Source organism: Balearica regulorum, chromosome Z (assembly GCF_011004875.1).
Source record: "Balearica regulorum gibbericeps isolate bBalReg1 chromosome Z, bBalReg1.pri, whole genome shotgun sequence".
NCBI lineage: Eukaryota > Metazoa > Chordata > Aves > Gruiformes > Gruidae > Balearica > Balearica regulorum.
The window spans coordinates 66725469-66750267 of NC_046220.1; the positions used below are offsets into that span (position 1 = coordinate 66725469).

The 24799-nt window shown below is 40.4% G+C and overlaps 1 protein-coding gene across 4 annotated transcripts in view; it reads right to left on the reverse strand.

The window, feature by feature from the left end:
• The window catches only part of GPBP1 (GC-rich promoter binding protein 1), a 35951-nt gene extending 16721 nt beyond the window's left edge, over positions 1-19230 (reverse strand). For 2 of the 4 annotated variants that reach the window (XM_075739361.1, XM_075739358.1), the window contains exons 1-4: positions 19152-19230; positions 17107-18153; positions 16248-16315; positions 1701-1818 (exon numbers count right to left, since the gene is read on the reverse strand). In XM_075739361.1, coding sequence (XP_075595476.1) covers positions 1701-1763 — 63 coding nt within the window. In that variant the 5' untranslated portion in view covers positions 1764-1818; positions 16248-16315; positions 17107-18153; positions 19152-19230. Of the gene's footprint in view, positions 1-1700; positions 1819-3108; positions 3128-16247; positions 16316-17106; positions 18154-19151 lie in introns of those variants that run through there. The other 2 variants (XM_075739359.1, XM_075739362.1) reach the window with 2 other exon arrangements.
• Positions 19231-24799: the final 5569 nt, after the last annotated feature.

A 24799-nucleotide genomic window follows, 5' to 3' on the forward strand; every position in this document is an offset into this window, starting at 1 on the left:
ACCAAGAATTACTACACATCAGGTAGGACCAAAAAGATTTTGCAAGTGTTTAATATCCAAATGTGCTGTCTATCACAGAATGCTGATCACTGGGGCAGGAGGTAATACAAGGAAATAAGCTGCATTTCAAACAATGAAGCACAAACACTATAATGGAGAAAACATACTACGGAGTTTTTGGAAGAGATGAAAAGTCTATCTAAACTCCCTGAGGCAAAGAATCATGGAAGAGAACAAGATCCACAAGATCCACAACATATGCTTGCTATGAAATTTCCTACAATTCAGGAATGAGGTGACAAATACAGCCTATACCTCAGATATATTCAAGTGGTACTGGAGTAGTTCTGGAACTTAGTTTTATGCTGCTCTACTGACACCTTAAGTATGCAGAAAAAGCTCTTCCAGTAGATTATTGAAATATGTGAAAATTGTTTTGTAATTGTGACGCCATATTAAACTAAGCTCTGATTACTCTTCCGATAGAAAATGCATTAAATTCGAAAAACCAGACCGAAAGAGTTAAATATATCAGAAATCAAGTAGAATGAAAACAAACAGATTGCAGGAACCATCCTGGAACAGATAGGCCTGATGTTCCTAGAACAGCAACTGAGAGTTGCTGATAGACTATACTAAACAAAGAAACTATCTAGGTCACAGTGTAAAAGAAAGATAATAGAGCAATATGAATAAGGACATTCAATGACCTGACTAACAAAATGCATGTGTGTGTGTAGGCATATAGAAGTAAAGCAATGGCAACACAACTAATACTAGCAGCTGACTATGCATTTAACAATAGCACAAGCCTATTTCCATAAGTTTATAAAGACTAAAGATTTTCCATGGACATGAAATAAAGCAAGAAACTTACATAAACAGATTAAGGTAAGGCAATGTCACTCTCATAGCTGCAGATATGGATACTGCTTTCAAAAGATTATAATGAAGACAACAGGTCTACAAATAGGGAAATAAATGACAGGAGTTTGAATATCCAGTGCTGCCTCTGCTTCTGCATTCACACAAATTAAGAAAGAGTAGAAGGATAGGCCAGAAAAAAGAAACATCTATTAGACAAGCATATTTATGACTTCCTAGAATATTTACAAATCCTAACGATTCAGAGATTGCTATTTACTGTTTCCAAGCTAACTGTCCCATTGTATAAAGTGAGTAACAGTAGACTAGATGAATCAAACACAGTGAAGATGCACAACTATTGGACAAATAGCACCGCACTCCACCAGTAGTAACAAGCAGCCCACCAGCAACTGAAGAGAGAGTTTTTTTAATCACTTGGATGACAGAATAACACCTCCATAAAATTTATAGGACACAGAGCAAAATCAGAAGCAAGAACATCAAGCACATGCCTTGGTACTTCTAACACAAAATACAGTAATTAATTTTAAACATTTGATGAAGGCAATCTTAATCCAGCAACAGCTCTGATAATGTGGTCAGGCACACCCTTATTTCCATGAACTCAACTGCTCAAGCAAAAAACTCTACCGGAGGTATGAGACTGACAACCACAGTACAACTACCTAAATCACAACAAGAAGACTTGACAAATATCATCTGTTATTGCCCTATCTATAAAGAGATTTGCATTTGTACTATGACTGAGGTTATGACATTCAGACTTCTCTAATAATGAGAGTGCCTGTTCAAAAGAACAACAAAAAACACACCTTTGTTGATGATGGTGGAGTAGGAAAATTAAGCCAGGCTGGAGCAAAGTCATGCTGCGCCATTTAGGTCCAGGCTCCGAATCAATGAAACAAGGCTTCAACACCTCATGGCAAGTCCCTGTAATTGGAAAAACAAGAAATGAGTATTTTTCAGATGCTTATGTTACACGAAGATTAAACTTGTGGAGTTTTGATCATTACTTCCCTTCTGTTTTCTGGTATTATTTTCTCACACAGGTCTGGTTTAGAATCTAACTATCCTCATCTTGTTTATAGCATCGTGTTTGTGCCTGTATTACCAAAGTGTCACGCTAATCAAATGTATTGCAGGTATCATGGAAATATAACTGCAACATTCCTTCCTTTATTTCTCTTATAAATGGGATGAAGCATCTTGTGTAAGGTCTGATCCAGAAAGCTGTGGCAAAATTAGCTTCTTGAAATACTTTCTGGTACTATTTAGAGTAGATTTCAGGAGCTATTTCATTAGCTTCCTAGAAGGAGGTGATTTTTTTAAATTAGTCCCTACAAGTTAGTCTCAGAGGCCATATTACAGTTCCTTATGAAAAAAATAAGATTCTCAGGGCCATCACAGACCCCATATTATCTCTAGATTCAATGGAAACAGAGTCTACATGTCCAGAAACAGTGTCAAAAATCCAGTAAAATTCTCTAGTTTGAAAATGGGTAAGAGAAAAGTAATGGCTTAAGATTAAAACCCAAGAATACTTTTCCTACCTCACGCTCTCCCCCTAAGCAGGAAAACATATCTCAATAAGCAAGAGAATGCAATACAATGTGAACTATATTACCTGAAGCTGAACTATAGCACAGAAAGGAAAGAAATAGACGAAACACTGCCTGAATTATACAGATATCTGAATCATGCTCTGCAGCTAGACACTGCAAAATTGCCAATGATTCAAAAATATTTTAAGTATGATATACACACTATTAGAAATCCAGCTAGTGAAAACATAATAAACACCCACATGCATTTCAAAGGGAAACCCAAATAAACATGTGTTCCACATCTCTGCACAACAGCGTGCAGATCTGTTAGTCAGTGATCATAGGTGTAGTAGATTTAAATTTAAGGCTGCTGTAACGTTAGCACTAGTAAACTGTGGAATCTGAACTCGGTAACTGATAATTATTGATGTATTCTGGCCTGAGCCAGGCTATTGCAGATTTCCAGTGACAGATGAGAATGTTTCAGCTTCTAAAAGAAAGTCTAACAGATTTGTAAGCATTAAACTGCACTTACTTGAGCTGCCAGTTCTTTTTTATGCTATGAGCTCATACATAAGTTTTTAGGTACCTCCAATATCAGAGGTAAACTGTAAGGTAAGATGCACAAAATCTACTAACATTATCAAAGAGAGACAAGTTTAAAGGTAAGTCTCACCCAAATAACTTGTTATAAATTGCTCTGTTGAAGTCATCCAACACTTTCTTTTAAATTACTCTCAACAAAAATTCCAGAGATATTTTCTAAAGTATCCAATTGTGTCAGACTAATAAAAAACAAATGAAGGAAGTTCTAGAGTCACAAACCATCACAAAAATAGCTTGTCTTTCTAACAGGAACCAAATTCACTTTTACTATTAATCATGCTCAGTAATGGTATAGAAACAGAAAAGGGTATACGTTTACAGATGAACCAATACAAGAGATGCTAAATTAAGAAACAGCAAATTAAATGTGAGCAGACTGCAGCTCCTTCCCTCAGATACAGTTCTCATCTCCAAGCAGGACAATCATGAAACCTCTAGAAAGGATCAAGACAGGTATCAATAGTGGAAGATCAGCACAACAACAACCAAATCTTCAGACCAAGACAATTACAGTCTGAAAAACAAAGGGAGAGATTATGTTTATACCAAATAAGAACATAACAAAGGATCCAAGAAGTATTATTGGTGAATTGGCTATTAGGTATGGGACAACAAAGGCACTAACAATGTGATTTCTTAATAAATTCATATTGGTATTTTTAGAAAACTAGCAAGCTTCCTAACACTACTATTTATTCAACTGCCATGAAAAAAGTTTTTTCTTAACTCATTGTGCTACTTTTGATTGGGATAGAGTTAATTTTCTTCATAGTAGCCAGTATAGGGCTAGTTTGGATTTGTACTGAAACAGTGTTGATAACACAGAGATGTTTTTGTTTCTGCTGAGCAGTGCTTACACAGAGCCAAGGCCTGTTCTGCTCCTCACACCACCCCACCAGCGAGTGGGGCTGGGGGTGCACAAGGAGTTCGGAGGGGACACAGCCGGGACAGCTGACCCCAACTGACCAAAGGGATATTCCATACCATATGACATCATGCTCAGCATATAAGGGGCTGGGGGCAGAAGAAGGAAGGAGGGGTGTTCGGAGTGATGGCATTTGTCTTCCCAAGTCACAGTTACGTGCGATGGAGCCCTGCTTTCCTGGGGATGGCTGAACACCTGCCTGCCCATGGGAAGTGGTGAACAAATTCCCTGTCTTGCTTTGTTTGTGCACGTGGCTTTGCTTTACCTATTAAACTGTCTTTATCTCAACCCACATGTTTTCTCACTTTCACTCTTCTAATTCTCACCCCCATCCTACAGGGGAGAGTCAGCGAGCAGCTGTGTGGGGCTGAGCTGCTGGCTGGGGTTAAACCACGACACTCTAACATCCCCAACTTTTACCTTTTGCACATTAATCAAGGACTCAGTCAAGATTTGTTGATCACCAAGTATCGGAGGACTGGAAAGGTGTTTTGAACAGCTTTGTCCATAGCTCACTGATACTGGATGTATTTTTCTTCCCACAAAAATTATTCTAGAAGCAGATTCGAGTCTTCCTCATGTTGTCAGTTCTTCAAGTTCTAAAAAGGTTTTTGATGGTGCTGCTCTGTCAGATGAGTCAATTCCTTTCCTACCAAGCAGTATAGTGAAGTGATAAAGACAGAGGCCTGGGCCAAAACTACACAATACTCAGAGTACAAAGTCAGCAGCAGAATATCTGTAAATTTGAATAAGCCCATAAAAGAAAAACTCTTTTAGGTCTAATTGTTCCAGCTGGTTTTGATAAAAAAAAAAAAACCAGCCATAAAAAAAACACAGATGTATTTTTAGAACACTACCTGACCAATTTCACAGGTTTACCGTTAAAGACTACCAAGAAAAGCAACTACTGAGGATACTGACCTCCATACCACCCACGTCAAGAAAACACTTTCTCTCATCTGATTGTACATATTATTGATCTTGCAATTAAACAAGATAAAATCGAGTTTTTTCATATTAAACAGTACTAACTTCTAATAGGCACAAATACCCTGGCCATCCATAATTAAATCAGGAAACAAGCAGATCAGGAAAAGGCAAATATTTTTTTTTTTAAACTCTTGCTTGCAAAATTAAATGAAGAAATCAAATATTAAACAGTATAGTAATTTTTTCCTGCACTATATTTTTCTTTTTAAAATAATCTCAGAAAAAGATAGAAGTCAACTCACAGTTAGAATAACAGTACAGAAATTTACAATTTCACTTGGTGTAACAATGAACTATTTCAGTGATCAGGACAAGAAAAGTCCAAGAAAACTACCTGGCATGCTTTGCCTCACAAAATGAGGACCTAGGATGTATTTAAACAGTGGTTTTAAACATTTGTAGGAGTAAATTCCACCAAGAAAAGAGATGTCTTAATTCAAAACACTGTAAGAATCACAAGAAGATACCAATCATAGTAGATTTGGGCTGGACACACAGTCCTGAAGATCAGAAGAGCAAGATTCTGGAACAACTTTAACACTTAAGACAAATATTTGAACTTGTCAATTCCTATTATGCTTCTAAATCAGAAATGGGTAATTATAACTGAAGAGTTTAATGTGTAGCAAAATGCATGTACAAATTGTAATAATTAATACACTTTTTCCCACCTTAGGTGATAACCATATGAGAATACTGTTCCCCCAGGAAGTTTTTTCCCCCTCTCTCCCCTGCTACTTGAAATCAATATAGTGTTTAAAACCCAAATTTTTTAAGCATGAAGACTACCCACTACCAACAAAGTATTATTTATTTATTTATTTTTCCTGCAGTAACACAGATAGAATTCAACATGGTACAAAAGCAGAAAACAAAACCAGAAAGTTATTCATGAAGTTTTGGATTAACCTACTTTCAGATTACTTTAGCAAAGTGCTTCTTCAAGTTTCATCTTACATTACAATTTTCACCTTATCTGCAACCTTTAATTCACTATTACTGAAAAAAACATGCAACAGACCAAATAACTAATGTTTAAGTTTTGTTTGCAAAGCTTGTTTGTAAGCTAAAACCCTCCATGCATTTCGTACATAAACAGGGGCACAAAATACATAAATGAAGGAGATCCAGTTGCACAAACTATCCAGAACAGTGTTATGGAATACATCTTGGGTTTAACAATTTCTCACATTTTAATAAAATTTGTGTCATTTCTTGCAGTAATTTTTTTTAAAAACAATCTCTCCCCCTGTCGTCCTCCTCCCCTCCATGTTTTCGGAGGGGGCGGGGGGAAGAAATGGGAGAAGAATGGGACAACACACGACAGACCAAAACCTAACAAGTCAACCACAGAATGCTTGTTCATTCTCATACCATTTGTCCTACATTAGGGACCCCTGCCACCTAAGTCAGTTACAGATTTCACCCTCCTTCACTCCTGAATGATTTCACCAAATAGGCAGCTACGTGGCAGTAGTTTCTAACCACTAGTGAAGCGTGAGAGCATTACAGGCCAAACACAGTGAAAAACTAACATCTGTTAGTCCAGCCTCTATCTCTATGTAGCACATCAAAAATGGGAATACAGTGCAGTCACATACCAGACTCACTACAGACACGGTAACTGTAGAGTCACTACAGACAGAATCAAGTGCATTTATTAACTCACTTAGCTGCAGCGCTAAACCAGGAAGCAGCTGTGCTGCCAAAAGTTATAGAGCAAAAGGATAAGGCAAGAAGAAAGACCTAGACTTTTTTTTTTTTTTTCCCATGCCAGGCATCTATAAAAAGCTAGAAACAATTAGACCTGACAAAGCTTTAAAATATATTAAAAAAGTCTCCAACTCAAACACTGGAACACTTATGATCTAACCTGACTTCCTTTGTATACTAGAAATTGATATAATGTCTCCTGCGCTGCTCTTGCCAACACAGTGAAATAATTGTAATTTCCTTTACAAATGTCTTCAACCTGGCCTTAAACACATCAATAAAACAAAGGCTACTGAGGTCTGGAATAAACTGGTTACATACAAAAAAAAAAAGAAGTTTAAGTGATCTCTTCTGTTCCCTTATTCTTTATCCAGAATTTCTTCTAGCTTGACTTCCACTCATCAACTCTTTCCAGCATTAGAAGTCCTCTCTATATATATTTGCCTACTTATACAACACTAAAAACAGCCATAAGCATCGCTGGAAGTGCATAATACTCTTCAGGAGTTGGAAAAGTGACTCCCATGAGAATTCACCTTAACGGAATCTCTGCACTGGCTGCGTAAGTGGACTTGAGAGCCTACAGACAGGGCAGGAAGAAATGCTCTTCTCAGGTATTGCAAGGGCAGAGAGCAGAGCAAGCAGATGTAATCAAAGCATTCTGAATTTTAGTTCCATGTTTTTGTTTTGTATAAACAGGTCAAATAAGAAAAAATGAGCCCAATTATTGAAGTACAGAATCCCGAAAGGACTATGGCATAAAAGACAATATGCATTCACAGTTAACTGCTATTATTTTTTGAGACAATTTTCATTACTTGGTTTAGGATGCATTTAGTATCACATATTTAATGCATTTAACTATAAGCACTACAACAATGTTGCAACTGGTAAGACTGGAGTGTAAAAACTTGTAATCCTACCTTTTACTTTCCCAGGTCCACACCTATTACAGATTATAGGAGGAACCTCACAACACCACAACTCTTCAATTTATCACAGGCAGGGTTATGAACTTTAAGCATCCCATTGTAATGAAACATAGCTACCTTGTAACATCCCTCTGAGGGCATACCCTCTTTCCTCAGCGTTCTGTAGGCCCTTAATAGCATTAACAAACTTGCAGTCTCCCTCATCGTTTTCACCTTCACAAAATTTTACATGAGAAAAACATGAATTTGATGGCTTACTGTGGTGGTTTAACCTTGGCTGAATGCCAGGCGTCCACCAAACCACTCTATCACTCCCTTCTTCAGCTGGACAGGGAGAGGAGAAAAATAAAATGGAAAAAACAACCCTAAACTCATGGGTCAAGATAAAGGCAGTCTAATACAGCAAAAGCAAAAGGCCACGTGCAGAAGCAAAGCAAAAGCAAAAGATTTATTCTCTACTTCCCATCAGCAGGCGATGTCTGGCCACCTCCTGGGAAGCAGGACTTCAGTATGTGTAGTGATTGCTCCAGAAGACAAACGTTTTATGAAAAAACACATGCCCCCAGTTCCACGCCCTATCTCTCAGCTTCTTATTGCTGAGCAGACGTCATATGGCATGGAATATCCCTTTGGTCAGTTGGGGTCAGCTGTCCTGGCTCTGTCCCCTCCCAAGATTTTGCCCACCCCCAGCCTGCTGGTGCAGGGGGGCGGGGGGGGGGGGGGGGGGGAAGGGGGAGAGAAATGTTGGAGAGACAGCCTAGCCTTGATGTGCGCCAGCACTGCTCAGCAGTAGCCAAAACACTGGTGTGTTATCAACACCTTGCTAGCTACCAACGCGCAGCACAGCACTATGAGGGCTGCTGTGGGGAAAATTAACTCCATCTCAGCCAGACCCAATACACTTACTAATTTTAAATCTGGAAAGTATCTTCTGAAAAAGATACTTTTTCAGAAAGTATATTACATCCAGAGAACATTTTGAAAGACTAAGGACCAACTCTAGTTCCTTAGAAGATTAAAGAGTATCAGGCTCTCTCCATAGGAAAGATGCTCTAGTACCTTAATCATCTTTTCACAGTCCTTTACTGAACACACTCCACTAAGTCCGTACGTTTCTTGTACTGGGGAGCCTATAGTGGGACACAGTGCTCCACATTTGGCCTCGCCAGGGCTGAGGGGAGAGATGAACTCCCCTTGATCTGGTGGCAACGCTCTTCCTCATGTAGCCCAGGGAGATGCTGGCCTTATTTGTTATGCAGATGGCTGATGGTTGGCTTTTTGTCCACCAGGACCCCCAGGTCCTTCTCTGCAGAGCTGCTTACCAGCTAGTCAGCTCCCAGCATGTACTGGCATGTGCAGTAGCATGGCATACTACTCCCCAGATGCAGGACTTCACACTTTCCCTTTGTGAACTTCATGAGGATCCTTTGTCCTTTGTCCAGTTCTCCATCCTGTCCAGGTTCCTCTGAATGGCAGCACAAACATCTACCATAGCAGCCATTCCTCCCCATTTTGTATCATCTGCAAACTTGCTGAGTGTAAACTCTGCCCCATTGTCGATGACTTTAATGAAGATGTTAAATAGTACAGGCTCCAGTATTGAACCCTGGGGTACAACAATAACAGCTTCCTCCAAATGGTCTTTGTGCCCCGATCACAACTCTGACAAGCCGGGCCTGGCCATTCAACCAGTTTTTGATACACATCATCATTCACTTCTCTACACTTTGTCAGCTTCTCTAGGAGGATATCATGAATACAATGTCAAAAGCGTTATTGAAATCAAGATAAATAACATCCATTGCTCTCCCTTCATCTACCAAGCTAGTCAGCTCCTTGCAGAGGGTTATTAGCTTCGTTAAGCATGATTTCCCCTTCATAAAGCCATGCTGACTGCTCCCACTCACCTTCCTGTCCTTCATGTGTTTGGAAATGGTTTCCAGGATTAGTTGCTCTACCACCTTCCCAGTGACTGAAGTGAGGCTGACCAGCCTGTAGTTCCCTGGATCCTCCTTCTTATCCTTCCTGATGACAGGATTGACATTTGCTCTCCTCTAGCACTCAAGAGCCTCTCCCAATCACCCTGAGATCTCTTGAAGATAATAACGAATGGCCTTGTAATGACATCAGCCAGCTCCCTCTGCACTCATGGGTGCATCCTGTCAGGCCGCATGGATTTACGTAGATCTTGTTTAAGTGTTCCCTAACCTGATCCTTTCTCCACCGTGGGTGGAGAAAAAAGCACAGCAGAACTTTAGGATGACAAGGACATGAGATCAGAGACTGTCTCCACCCAATTTTAAGAGCATGTTGTTTAACTTGTCTAACCAGTATTTAGCTGGCAGAGGTAAGACAGTCCCATTGGTACTGAAGAGATCCAACTTCAGGGAGGTTTCTTCAAGTGTACAAAATAAAAATATATACTCAGTCCAGAAAGATGTCTTGAATGTTTAAGACAGGTTTCATTACTGTGGGCAAAATACATTTGGTAACACTACTTGTCTGAACTACCAGAATAAACAAAAACAGCTTTTTTTTTTCCATAATGTCCTAGCATGAAGAAACAAAAATGGTGACATCATTATAACAAGGAAAAGGTTAGTCAATATAAAAGTAAAATAGCCAAAACACCTACAATCTAAAAATTTAATTTACTAAAAGATTGTATGCTTTTGTCCATCTTATAGATTTATCATATTAATAAATACATCCAATTTAAATGGCGCCAACCAAAATTTTATGGGAAAAACAATTTTTAAAATAATACTAAAAATTAGGGGAAAAAAACCCACGCTGACAGCTGAACCCATCTCACCAGAAGCTAGAGACAAGTAAAAATAGTTCTGCATTTTCAGCTTCTATACTTCTCATGCTCTGTGGATAGCCTATATTATTTCAAAGGAAGCAGTTTCTGTGACACTGGGTATTTCAGAGACTGTCTCTCAAAAAAACCTCAAAAAGCTAGGAATACTTGAAGCTTGTGAGTGGAGTTGCAAACTTATTAACAGGGGAAAAAAATACAGAAGCTTCAAGCCACAAATTCCCAAAGTTAGAAGGGAGATATAAATTCAAATTTCTTGATGCTCCCTGAAGACCAGTTTAGAACTTCAGTCTATCGATTTGCATAGAGAAACTCTTGAACAGAATAAATGTTAAAAGTACATGGATATATACACATTCATAGTCTTCAGAAAAGTCTAAAATTAGCATGTACACCTATCTAAGTGGCACATACCTCTGATCTTTTACCTAATGCCTCACAGATTATTATTACCATAAGCACACCACACCACAAACTACATGTGGGAACCTTAACTCCACCCCTCAGCTACACACTTGTTTGACAATCCACCCTCACCTTGTCACCATAATTTTTAGTATAATATCTAAAAATAGGGGAAAACAAGTTTGTAAGCCATCAGAATTAAAATATACTATAATGTGACAGTAGAAAAAATAAAAGGTTATGTATTATTCGATGTCTCGAGTTTGTTGCCACTGCTGCTGCTTTGCTTCCTTGGTAATGAGCTACAGCAAGTATATCAAATCCTTAAGAAGTCAGGAAGACAAATGAAGCATATATATGAATTTCAGAGGTGTCTAATAAGGAAGCCTGTATGACATCTTTGAAAAGAGTGACCATCTAACAAGAAGGGAAAGGAGGCACATGATTTTCTAGGAGGGAATTAGAACTGAACGTTTACTATCAAAGACGTGCCAAACACCAGTGGTGCTGCATTTCATGACAATAAAAACAGAAAGCTATTTGCCAAGGTAAAGTTCTCACTACAAAAAGCAGGCAAAGTTCTCACTAAAACAGAGCAACTCCAGAATAACTGAGCTACAGAATAAATTGACCCATCAGTTCTCCCGCCTTGGACCAGCTTCAAAGGTTTATTTCATCTACTTAGCATCAGCCATAGAAAAACTACAAAGCTTTGCTCTGAATTAGGCAGAGAAACTCTACGCACAAGTCCTACTCATCAGACTACACAGTCTCTCCTTCACAAACAGAAACATTCAGAATTTTTCTCAAACTAAGCAGGCCTTTAAAATAACCCACTCCATCAAAAGTTTTTTTCCTTCTGCCACAAAACCACGTTCTTTCAAACAACAAATCTCTTGTGATAACAGATCCTTCGCTGTTATTTCTAGTCAAGAGTAGGACTAATTTGAAGTAAAGTTGTAAGTGTAAACTTTAAACTACTTTTGTTTAAATCCTATAGATCCCAATTTCCATCCCCCTTTTAAAGACAGAGCTTATTAGAGATCTTCCTTACTCTGTGATTCATTTAGTTTGAACAAAGCAAAATAAGCTAATTTCAAGTTATTTTGCTATCCCAAACTTGCATGTTAATAAAACAGAAAGTAATATTCCAACCCCAACACAAGCTTTACAGAGTTTTAAAAATGGAAGCATTTCTACTGATCGCAAATTGCTGCAAAAGCATGACAATTATTTCAACTAAAGATTATTATTTCCTTTCTTTTGTCTCCATGTAAATACACAGCCACAACAACAGAATGAGCTTAAATCTCTACAACCAATTTTTTAACACTTTGAAGGGAAAGTGCGCGTGTTGCCCCCTCCCTATATTTCAATGTAGAAGAGGGTTTACGGACATAATTTACAAATGAGGTTAAGTTTGGGTATGGCAATTCTCTCAAGTTATTTGGTTCTCTAAAGTTTATTGTCAAAGGCTCACACCTCCAATAAAAAGAAAGGGAGCTGAACCTTTAAAAGTCTTCTCTCCCACTGGTTCTAGGGCCACTAAAAAGTTCTGAAGAATTCAGCTAAGGCCTCTTTCTCAACTGTGCTACTACTGCAGAGCAAGGCAAATCTCCAGATTTAGTCTCGCTGTCCCCACCATCCAATGCAGAACTGTTCTGATGAATATTCTGGCACTGGACAATAAGGAAGAGTAAAAGAAAATATCCACACTTTTTAAATTTACTTTCTTGCCTCATATTTAAAAAGAAGTATGAGAACTAAGGCTTCCTGCAGAACACTGAGGATGGATCCATGTCCTCTGTCAAACCTAAATGTTAAAGGAGGAGCTGCTGCCCGACCATTCACACACCATTCAAGGTGTCTCACACACACACAAAGGGAGGAGCTGTTGAGGGATATTAACTGTTTAACATAAATAAGTTTTAATTAGAATAAATTACTTAGGATTATAATAGGGTGTGATTTGCGCTGTTTGCTTAGCTTTACTTAGCATGAGTGGCTAGATTTGCTGAAGTCTTTAGGCTATGATAGAGTTATTTTTCTTAGCAATTTTCCTAGCAGTTGGTACAGTGCTGTGTTTAGTCTTTTAACACAGGAAAGTATTTTGATATCACCATTGTTTTTCCCAAGTCTGGGACGCTTCAGTTCTCCATGTTCTGCCAGCAAGGGCAGGTGCCGAAGGAGTGCAAACCAGACGATATGGAGGCTCCAACCTTCGGCCGAAACTGCAAATCAGCAAGATAATAGCCTGCTTGGGCACAGAAAAAGAATCCAATTAGATGTTAAAAGATCCCAGACCAAAAATCACCATTGGAACTAAAAGAGCTTGGACAGCGCGTGAAGGGTGCATGAGGGGTGGGTGTATAGATCACAAGTGTGTAATTGCTCCGGGATTTCTTTGTTCAGGGTCCCTCACCCTGGAGGCACCCCACCCAGCCCAGGCTGTTCTTACTGCTGTACCTTTCAATTAATTATTTTATAAAATCCAACGCCTGAGACTCTGCTGCAGTAAACTTAGGGTTGAGCCTGAAGAAGGAGGAAGTGTGCCCAGGAAGTGTGTGTGTACACAACACCGTGAATGTTGTGTGAATGCTCAAGCAGCAGCTCCTCCTTTAACACTGAACACCTCCAAAAGTCTAATGGCATGCCTAGGTATAAGAAGTGTATGAAGTCAAACTGTAACAGTCAATTGTTTAACCATTTAAAGCCAACACATTGTCTAGTACAGCCACAGCCCTACAACCTAGCTGTACAATGACTTAGCAAAAACACAAAAAAAAAAAAAAAAAAAAAGAAAATTCACCTTCATTTCTACCTAGGGCTAAAGTTCCTTATGTGAGGACGAATCGACTAAAGCACACTTTGTTCTGCACAAGGATCTAGAATGTCGGCAGACTTGGGGGGACACTGATGTTCTAAAAATCCCAGTCACTGCACTTTATCGTATGGTCCCCTTCCTGTATAAATATAAATGTGCTTCATAAGCAACAAGGTTTACATCACTTCTGTGAATCAAATATTAATGTCACAACATTCAAAACATCTTTTAGGAAATGTTTTAGAAACAAAGTTAATAAGAAAGTTTTGAACAACTTAATCATCACTTCTATTCAAAAAAGTTTTTCCTCCTTCCGCTGTACCAAAATGTAAATTTAAAAAGTAAACAATTTCATAACACAGAATAACTTCATATTTGAAGGTAAACTACAACCAGGTTCCTTCTGCTTGAAACCCTATACACTTGCATTAGTGGAGAGCTAGATAAATGCTCATCTCTTGCCCTTTGCAAGGTTCAAAGTCCAAAAGCTGAAGTGTTAGTGCAATAACATCACTACCCCGTTCAGCATACATTATGTAACAAAATCACCAGGAATTCTTTTGCGCTTTGGAGTCTTCACAAGGATCTGAAGAAAAAGCAGTTTAAAAAGTCAGCAGCTTTGACTTATACTGAATGAATAAAGCAGAAAAGTAATTCTATGTATTTTAGCTGTTTCCCAGACTATGTTTACCCAAAATACAAAAGGAGGTGATTGTGGAAGAGTTGATAGCACCACCAGTTACTGTGTAATACTACCGCTCAAACACACACAGTAATAAAAACCAAAACAAAAAGCATGCCAAGTCTCATTTGAGTTCATTTATAATAAGGTCTGTAAATAGTTCTCCTTGCAGGACAGAATTTAGTCTTCGTACTGAAAAATAAAAGCAACTTCCCCAAAAGTCACTGATGAACTATCACTGGTTTACACACACATTTTAAACACAAGAATTTCATTAGAATGGAGGGAAAGAAAGAACCATAAAGCACATTTACTTGTTCAGTACTAACAAAGCTAAATATCTACACAATTTCTCTATATCATTTTACAAATGTAATTCCACTTAAGCTTTGCTGTAAGTTTAAACTCTGCTTACTCTTAAAAGCCTCCACCAACAGTTTTTTCACACAGCAGAGCAGCCTACACCATTCAAGACAATGTCTCAATACAAATGTACCCATTTTAGGATTCTACCAGAATAAACACATCAATAAAAGAGCCAAGCTGCTGACAGTTATTCCAGTACAAAGCAATGTTTACATCAAGGCTTAAAGTATAACCTCTTGGGGGCAAGGATCTTATCTTCATAGCTGTCTGCAAACCATTTAACAGACGGTCAGCACCAGACAAATAAAAACTTAAAGAAGAAATTAAAGTGGACCAGCATGCTAGGCATTTTCTCCTCAATGGGCCTAACCCCAGTATGCATTTTGCTTAGGGTACAAGGGCACAGCTTTAAAACATGCCTGAATCCTTGTCAAATACATATGCATACAAATAAGAACAACTGCACTTCCCAAGTGCAAACACAGTGAAAAGAAAATATATACATATATCCCACCAGCAGAAAGATGTAAAGACAGAGTTAATTTAATGAAGCTAAAAAGCAAACTCTTCAAAACATCCAGAAGAGAGAGTCCAGATAAAGATGTCAGCCAAAATAGTAAGTGGGGGGATGCAGCTCCTTGATTTCAGTGAGAGCCTCTTGTCAAAAGGTAAGAGTATCTCACAGCACTAGAAGTTCCTATCTTGAAAAGAAGAGACATATCACTTTTCCAATGAGTTTAGAAGCAAGTACTCATATTACTAGTGTTTATGACCATCTAACAGACAAAAAGCAAATGAAATGGCCACTCATGCCTGAACTCCTTCCATTTACCAAATGCTTTCAAGTAAAATACAGATCAATCCAACTAAAGGAATGAGGAAGATCATTCTTCTTTGTCGGTTTGGTTCCTTCACATGTGGCTCAGTTCATTCAGTCAATCCCCAGCCACACTGAGACTCAATGTAAAAGAGACACAAGCCACAGCCACAAGAAATTACAGGAACAGACTCCAAATCATGTTCCAGTTTCCATGTTTTCAAAAGAGCGAAACTGAAATAGAAGTTAAAATAACAAAACAGCAAGGCCATCCAAACAAAGCAAAATGCTGAAGGTAGATCAACTTTTAGATCTTGACAAGACAGCACACAGAATACAACTACTTCAGCGAGCCTAAGAATTTAAAAAACTTATTTAGATGCAAGGCTTTAATTCGTGGTCAAAATAACAAGGTACAGGGGGGAAAAAACCACTGTAGCAATCTTTACATACAGTTTCACATGCTTAACATTACTTTTTCTACAAGGCTTTAACACAAGCCATCCTCCCAAACATCTTTGCACTGCCCATTCCTTTTTTCATTAGCTCACTACTACTACTACTTCAGTACTGCAGAAGCTCTGAAGAATTTTTAAGAGGTAGCAACTAAGGTAAATGTATCACCTTTAACAGACACTCAGTTTACAGTCTACCCAATAATGCTTAATTTAAAGCTTTATGAATTATCAAGGGGTAGCAGGGGGGGAGAGAACTTAAGTAAAACTACCACTGACTTTTGAATTAAGTTCTTCTGTCCATCTTAATTTTCTTTGAGGCAGTAGCAATTCAGTTGAATGCAAACCTACAAAAAAATTATTGTAAACATATTAATTTCAATATTTAAATTATATCTATCTTCAGAAACATTCAACCACTACAGGAGGAAGGGGACAGCAATACATCTAAAAATAACATGTAAAATTAGTTAGTTCACTAGATTTTGTTTTGAATCCTTCCAAAAAGGTGGAGGGTTTTTGTAATGTTATACTTACAGACCAGGCTCACTCATTCCTACAGAATAGGAAATTACTCTGAACACAACCTTAAAATATCAACACATTAAAAAGCTAGTTTGCATAGACAGTAAAACTAATTTTTGGTAAAAAATATCTTGGTTACTTAAGCGACAAAGAACAGTGGAAGGAAATAATAAATAAATAAATAAATGCCCACAAAACTACATTATTAGTTTATTATTATACTGCAAAAACATCTAATGCAAATGAAAGATTGAGATTTCCAAGCCATCCAGCAGACCTGGTCAATAAGTATAATAGCTCATTGCTGAGATTACTATACTAACATGAAGGATAAGTTACCTAGGGATTCAGTCTAGATGTACCTATTTTTTGATCTCCCAGAAAAATCACATTCCTATCCACACATTTCTTCTTGAACATGTATTCTTCAAATTCTTCAAGAATTATTCCATTAATTATTAAAAACAGCAAGTAAAAATGAGATTCTGCAAGCTCATTTCAACGTTCTCAAAAACCCAACAACCCCCCAGCAGTAAACATTACTAATTTAAGGATTTTACTGATAAAATGTTTATTCAAGTGTAAGCTGATTTATGAACAGTATAACACTTACCTAATCCAAGAGGACTACACAAGGTGTTAGGTACTGTGTGATTTATATTTTTCCAGTTTGTTTTCCTTGAGATAATATCCCCAGTTCTCGTTGATACTACATTCGTTGCTCTTTGACGTAGATTTGACCTCACAGAAATCAGCCACCCATCCTTCTTGCTTACAGATTCCACAAGGCTATCTCCAAAATTTGCCAACTCTCTGTCTTAAAAAGCCTTTTTTGTCTCTGACAGCTTCTTCTCTTGTCTATTCCATGTACATATCACTATAAGAAGCATCAGCTCCAGGTGAAATAAATACACTTTTTACAGCACAAACTGCAAAGCTGAAAATCCAAATTTCACATCTGAACTGTGGAACATCTGCTAGCTTCGGGTAACAGAGGCATCTGTAAACAACAGCTATCTGGATACCTCCATACTGCTTATTGGCAACAACATTTTTCAACAAAAATATCAAATAAAATATAAAAGAAAAAAGGATAAAAACCCATCTATTAGATTCTTCATTTAGAAAATAGGTCTCATTGCAAAATGACAGAAGGCTATGTCAAAAAATCTAAAAAATAAGATAAGGGGAAAATATCTGCCATGAAACTTTTCCGCAATGTCTACACAGTGACTCAGGCTGCATTTAACCCGGAGCCAGCTAACAAAACTGCTTATGCCTATGACTCAGACAGAATGTTGCCTAGAAGAAAAAAGTATCTAAAAGCAAGAAAGCACTTTATTTTGGCAGCCGGAGTATCCAGAACTTCATAAATTTAGCCATGTATCCATGCCATGTGGACAAAAGCATCTAAGGGTGAGGTGCTCGGCACTGCTAAAAAGAAAAAGCTCACGACTTCAAACTTCCAATTCACTTCTCAGATGCCTACTGTTTGTTTCAGGAGGAAGAGCTTGGACAAGTAATCCCAAAACAGTGTCCGATATTTCTCCCCTTTCACGAGCAGCAGCTGCTGCAGGTACGTTTCCACCTCTTTTTTTCTCCCTACCAGCTGAAGCAAAAGGCTGCAAACATCCAGGACTCTCTCTGTAATCCAAACTGCCTACGGTAAAAAGAACCAGAACAATCAGTTTTCTCTTTGGAAATCTGAACTGGCATCAGACAAACACATAAACCTGACTCTTAAAAAGCAAACACGCATGCAATCGGGGAGACGAACGCGAGTACAGAAGCCTCGGTTAAACCTTCACTCGCACCCCGGAGAAAGCAGTAGGCATGTTCATGGGAGAGCGCAGCCTATCAGCGAAAACGTTCTCCTGCTTCTCATTCCCGAGAGGAGAAAATAATTTTTTTTTTTTTTTTTTTTTTTAAAGATAAGAAAGGGGCATTTCTCCTTTTATTGGGAAAGATGGACATGTCTGCTAGAAGCACCCGGGAGGGCGGTGCTGACCGGGGCCAGGGACACCGACCGGAACCACAGAACGAGCCCCGCGGGAGCCGCCCGGGGGAGCCCCAGCGCGCCCCGGGGAAAGCCTCGCCGCTTCGGGGCCGCCCGCCCGACCAGTGCGCGGGCAGACCCCGGCTCCGCGGCCGCGACCGGGCCTCTTGTTGCGGTGCCGCGCCGGGCACCGGGAAGGGCTTCAGCGGCCCGCACTGAGCGCTCGCCCTGCCTGCCCGGGGAGAAGGGGGAGGCCGCGCCGCCCCCGCGCAGCAACAGCAGCGGCAGCCACCGCCGGCCGCGCCGCCGGGGGCTCGGGGGCGGCTCCCCTTGCCCTCCCCGAGGGCGGGCCTGGCCGCGGGGCGGGGGAGGGAACGGGGCGGCCCGGCGCCCCGCACGCCAGTACCCGCCCCGGCCCCTCCGCGCCTCCTCCCCGGCCCCGGCGCCCCCCGGCCCGCCGCCACCACACCGCCCCTGGGGTGGGAGGGGGTGGGGGGGGAAGAGCCGGGGGTGTCCTGGGCCTGGCGGCGGCCGCCCCCCACCCCCGCCAGCCGCGGGGACCACGGGCGCGAGAGCGCCGCACGCGCACACCCCCCGCGCGCGCGCGCACACACATGCATGCACACACACGCGCGCACACACACACACACACACGCACACACCCCGCTCGCCTCGCTCCCAAAATGGCGCCGCTCCGAGCCGCAATGCTCTGCGCGCACAAGCCTCGCGAGAGTCGCCGCGCGACCCCGCGGGAGCCCGGGGCGGGGCTTCTCGGCCGCCGCCGAGGGTGCGACCCCGCCCCCGCCCCCGCCCCGCCGGCGGGAGCCCCCCTGCCGTGACGTCACGGAACAATCCCGAACGTTCCGCGCGGGGTGGCGGGGGAATCCCCAGCGCGCGCCCCGCCCCCGCCCCGCCCGCGGGAGTCCCCGGCGCCGCCGCGCCGCCGTAATTAACCGTGCAGCGGCGCCACCCCTACCGGCACGGGAGGCGGCGGCAGCCCCGCCCGGCGGTACGACGCGACCGAGGCGCGGGCTCAGGGCGCTGGTCGGGTCGAGCCTTAGCCCGGGCGGGCGCCGCGAGACCCCAGCTGGCCGCGGGAAGGTCCGTGCGCCGCGTACGTGAGCGGGAGCGGTGGGCGAGCGCGGTGCCGGCCCCCGAGATCAGCGCGGTCGGTGTCCGGCAGGGTCCCGCTGGCCCCGTGACGAGGCGCCTGGGCGGCGGGAGCGCAGCGGGTCCCCACCGCTGCCGGCAGAGCGGGGGGGCCCGGGGCAAGGCTGAGCGCAGCTCGCACGGGCAGCGGGGTTAAATCGCGGCGCCGGCGGGGCTCAGGCGAGTGAAAAAAAGCCGATAACCGCCATTTAAACGAAGAACCAAAAACTAGCACCTTCACCGAATCGACAGGAATAGCTGCAATTTACAAGCTTGAGAGCAGAAACGTGCTTAACTTGCACGCAGCCCTTCGGCGGAAAGAAACGCGATGGATTTTTGCGGCCTGGGAACTAAATGTCTTGAATTAACGTTTTGCGATTTAGAAATCTCATTTCCTACGCAAGTCAAATTATTTTGCAATTAATTACGTGAAAAATTAAATACACAAAATTATGTTTAAATATCATTAGAAAGGGTATTGGCAAGTGTTTTTAGAGCCTGCATTTGATTCTGGATTTTCTTTCAATGGCAGGGTATGAGATTTAAATTGTTGTAGGAAATTAAATTATGCACTGATTTTTTTACAATTCCTAGAAAAGTTACTAGACATTAACAACTCAGAAATTTAGAAAGTACAAAATACGTGAGAGTATCATCTTTGTTATACAAAAAGAAATAGAAATTGTATTACAGAATGGTTTGGGTTGGAAAGGACCTCAAAGATCATCTAGTTCCAACCCCCCTGCCATGGGCAGGGACACCCTCCACTAGACCAGGTTCCTCAAAAACAGACAGAACCTCTGAAACTGCTACGAGCACAGTTACCTTCAGCTCAACGCTGAGTAGTCAGTCACCCCAAGTTTCAATTCCTAACAGCAACGGTGTTTTTCTAGGTTCCCATCACAATCGTGACTGCACTGCACTCTCCTCTATCTCATCCTTGAAATTGTTTGTCCTTTTGTTTACCTTGACCTGTGCTGCAGGAGTGAGGCTCACGAGGCAGGGTGAAGGAGCATAACCCGTGCCCCTGGGTTATTTTCACAAACAGGAAAGGCAGGGCATTGTTCTGCAACCTGGCCCGCCTGTGAACCACCGCTTCAGCTGAGGAGCCAAGTCTGATGCCTCTACCTGGGGTCACTCGGACCATACTACCAAAACTGCTCATGGTCTCAAGTTTCATTATTAAAATCTGTTTCAAACTAGTAATTTGTAACCTACAGATTGATCAGTTTAACTCATATCAGGAGTTTGTTCAATCAGGAAAAGTCACCAAAAACATCTCGGGACTCCAGGACTCACTATCCTGTGTGCTTCAAACACATGTAATACCAAGAAATCTCTGACCTGAAATGGATCATATACATGTCCCAAAGCAACACAGACAACCCTAAAATATAATGGGTAACAGTATCTAGGAAAACAAGGTAAGACGTGAGCCCAAAGCACCATGAAAACAAAGTGTATAAAGTCAATAACGCATTTCCAGGCCAGCTTGACAACATGCACTTAAGCCTATATTAATGATCTGAAATGACCTTTCAATTCATTCGAGTGAGTTATGGCTAAAGCCTCCACTCTGCACAGATATTCTGAGCATCTTCTGGCTTTGAAATATATTATATACTGTGGGTATCAAAAGAGGAACACAGAGAAAGTAGCAGGAGACTATCAACTAATCCCTATCAGTACTCCTAATAGATTACTGTTTGTGTTGCTTCATACATGATCCTTCTATTTCCTTCCAGTGACAATAACCACATCGATTTTAGTAACCACAGGAAAAGCTGTGATAGTCATTAGGGAAATTATTTTAAAGCGGTAAAGGGGAATAGGTTTGATTTATATCTCTTTAATTGTTGCATAAAAGAAGGTATAATGCCATTTCCACTTCATGAAAAGCAAGGCTTTGACCCAGCAAACAGCTGAGGTGATGTCCTTACCTTGCTAGCATCAATGGCAAACCTCACACTGAAATCAAGAGCTCTTCTCTTTTAACGCGTTACAGTTTACGTGTCACAAGCATTCAAGCATTTCCAGCAAAGTCAACAGGACCATTCTTAGTGTGTGAGGATTGGTTTAAAGGAATTAATTTGCAAGCCTGCTGGATATGAATTTGGTTTGTGAAGAGGTCCCTGCCATGCATGGCCTAACTATACGAGCTGGTTCTCGTGGTATTCACAGAGTTTATATGAGCGAAACAATGCTTGCACTAATCTAGGTTGTTTTGTTTGTATGGGGAATAATTAAATTACACTAATAAAACCATATGTGTTCCATTACTAATTCTAGCATAAACATAGTCATTGTCTGTCATGAAGAGCAAGAGGAAAGACAGAAGATTCCCAGAATGGCAAATTTGTGAAGCAATATTTATACTATTTTTTGGTTATAAAATGTGTTATTTGGTCTTCTGAACCCAAACTGTACCTGGATCTTCAAAAGTTTATGGAGTACGACAAGGGTGAGAGCATTAAAGTGAATGAAATTCAACAGAAACAGCTTCTGAAGCTAGGTAGGCTGAGCAAAACATATCTGTTTTGGAAAATTGCTGCAGGAGGTTATGATGACACTTATGCTGGAAATTAACATGGGGCGGGGGGGGGGGGGGGGGAGATATCTCCATATGAGGAGTTCTCTTTTGTTAAACAAAATTGGAAAAGAAGGTCAAGATTTTTTGCCACAGATGCTCAGATGTTTTTAAAAAGTCCTTTCCAAAAACCATGATATAAGCAAAGGGTAACACATGCAGAATTGAGACAACAGCTGAGATTTAAGAATTACTGGTTTTGAATGACTGAGGTACCTCTGGGTAGTTTGATGAAGAGAGAAGAAAAACACATTTAACACTTTCATCCAAATTTAGTATTCTGGATACTATATGTAATTTAATGCTCTCTTTGGTGTAGATCAGTCTACAGACTGTGAGATAACTGAAGAGTGAGAGCTCATTCCATATGCAGGGACTGTCTACACCAATACGTGAAAGCATTGAATAAATACAATGAAACAAAAATGTATGGAAAATGCTGAGGTATAAGAAATGAAACCGTAAACATCCCACCAAGTACTAACGATCCATATTTAAATACAAGTCTTAGAACTCATTGTAATATTAAAAATGTATAATTAATTTAAAATTAAATTATTTACTGAACAAACATGGATGATGGGACAAAGTATGAGACCAAAAGTTTAAAAAGTATTTTGACAGGTATTTGAAATGTGCTGACTTTCATTTGTTCTAGGAGTAGATACTTCTGCGAGTATATGACACACTCAGATTGTTAATTAAGCAAATATTGAAGAAAAATATGGAAAAATACCAAATTCCTTTCTATTGCACATTTTTGTCCACATGAAGAAGTACAAAACACTTAACCCTATACTAAAAACCCCGTGTGCCCAATATGCAATCAGTCTGAACCAAAGAATCAGGCAGAAGGCCAAAATCAAAATTTTTATATAACAGGTTTAAAATCTGATTAATACAGATTTGATACAGAAAGCTCCTGATGCAGTGAGCCCAATATTTAAAAACTAGACAGAAAATAGCCACCTAATATTAATTAAAAAAACAATTCTGATGTATGTTCTTCTCAACAGAGGAGTATTTGTACAATCAGATCCACAGCACAGTGAGAATTCCTCAGTACAAACACAGTTCTAATAAAAAGTCCTTGTTGCAAAGTTTTAAATATCTTCCAGCAGCATGTTCACAATATGAAACATTTTAAGTAATAAAATTAAAAGAATGGAATTATTGTACAAAAGTACAAAGCATCATCTAGTCATTATTTGCAGTAACGCAATGAACACTAGTACAAAGTATCTGTACTTGTCTATTTATATCTATTGTCTCTTCCAGGAAAGGAAAGTAAGATGACTTTTCCAGTTGCTCCAGGATTTCAGTGGGTCTAACTACACACATAAGACAAAGGGATTTGACTGTATTAAAGAATTTACCATTATTATTATTTGCATTGAAGGATGTATAACCTCTACTTACTTGATTTTTCAACAGTTCTGAGCATCTCAGTGTCCAATGCACTTCAATACAATTACCAAGTGCTAAACAGGTCTGAAAATTAAAACACAAGTGCTTGTTGACTTATTCTTTTCTGAAGACCTTTAATATTAAAATTACCACTGGCTTTGATGGGAGCAGCATTTTGGGCCAAGACTTCAATAAAGCTGTAGGTAACAGTTCATATTTTGAAACAATACCTAGGTATTAATTTTGAATGACACATTTTTGTGGTTTAACCCAGCTGGCAGCTAAAATAACCACACAGCCCTTCGCTCAATCCGCTCCTCCCCCCACCCCCCCAGTAGGATGGGGGAGAGAATCGAAAAGAAAAAGGTAAAACATGTGGGTTAAGATAAAGACAGTTTAATAGGACAGAGAAGGATAATAATAAATAATAGTAATAGTACAACAAAGCAAGTGCAAACAATTGCTCACAACCCAAAGCTGATGCTCAGCTGGTTCCTGAGCCACACCACCTCCAGCCCATCCCCCAGTTATATACAGAGCATGACATCATATGGAACGGAATACCCCTTTGGCCAGTTTGGGTCAGCTGTCCTGCCTGTGTCCCCTCCCAGCTTCTTGGGCACCCTACACCTTCTCGTTGGCAGGGCAGCGTGAGAAGCTGAGAAGTCCCTGACTGCTTGGCAACAACTGAAAACGTCAGTGTGTTATCAACATTGTTCTCATCCTAAATCCAAACCACAGCACTATACCAGCTGCTAGGAAGAAAATTAACTCTATCCCTGCTGAAACCAGGACACACATAAGTATAAATTTTACCTATATTATTGAAATTAATTAATCATTTTATCTCTCTCAAGATAATGACTGTTTCTACCTGCAAGAATCAGCATCTTGGTGACACTAGTGAAAAGCCAGGACAAGAACGCAGAGGCTGTTCTTTTGTTATACTAATTGAAAGGTAGAAAGATTATTAAGAATCAAGCTTTTAAAAGAGCAGCTTGTCCTTTTCAAGTTTTCCACCTATACTGTAACTGAAAATAGCCTGACTAGTATCTTTTTCCGCTTTAACAGTAAAAACATCCATCTCCAAGAATACAGCTCAGAAACATTGGGGAGTATTAAATCAAGGGTAATTTGAAACTATTTTAATGGTTTATCTACATTAAG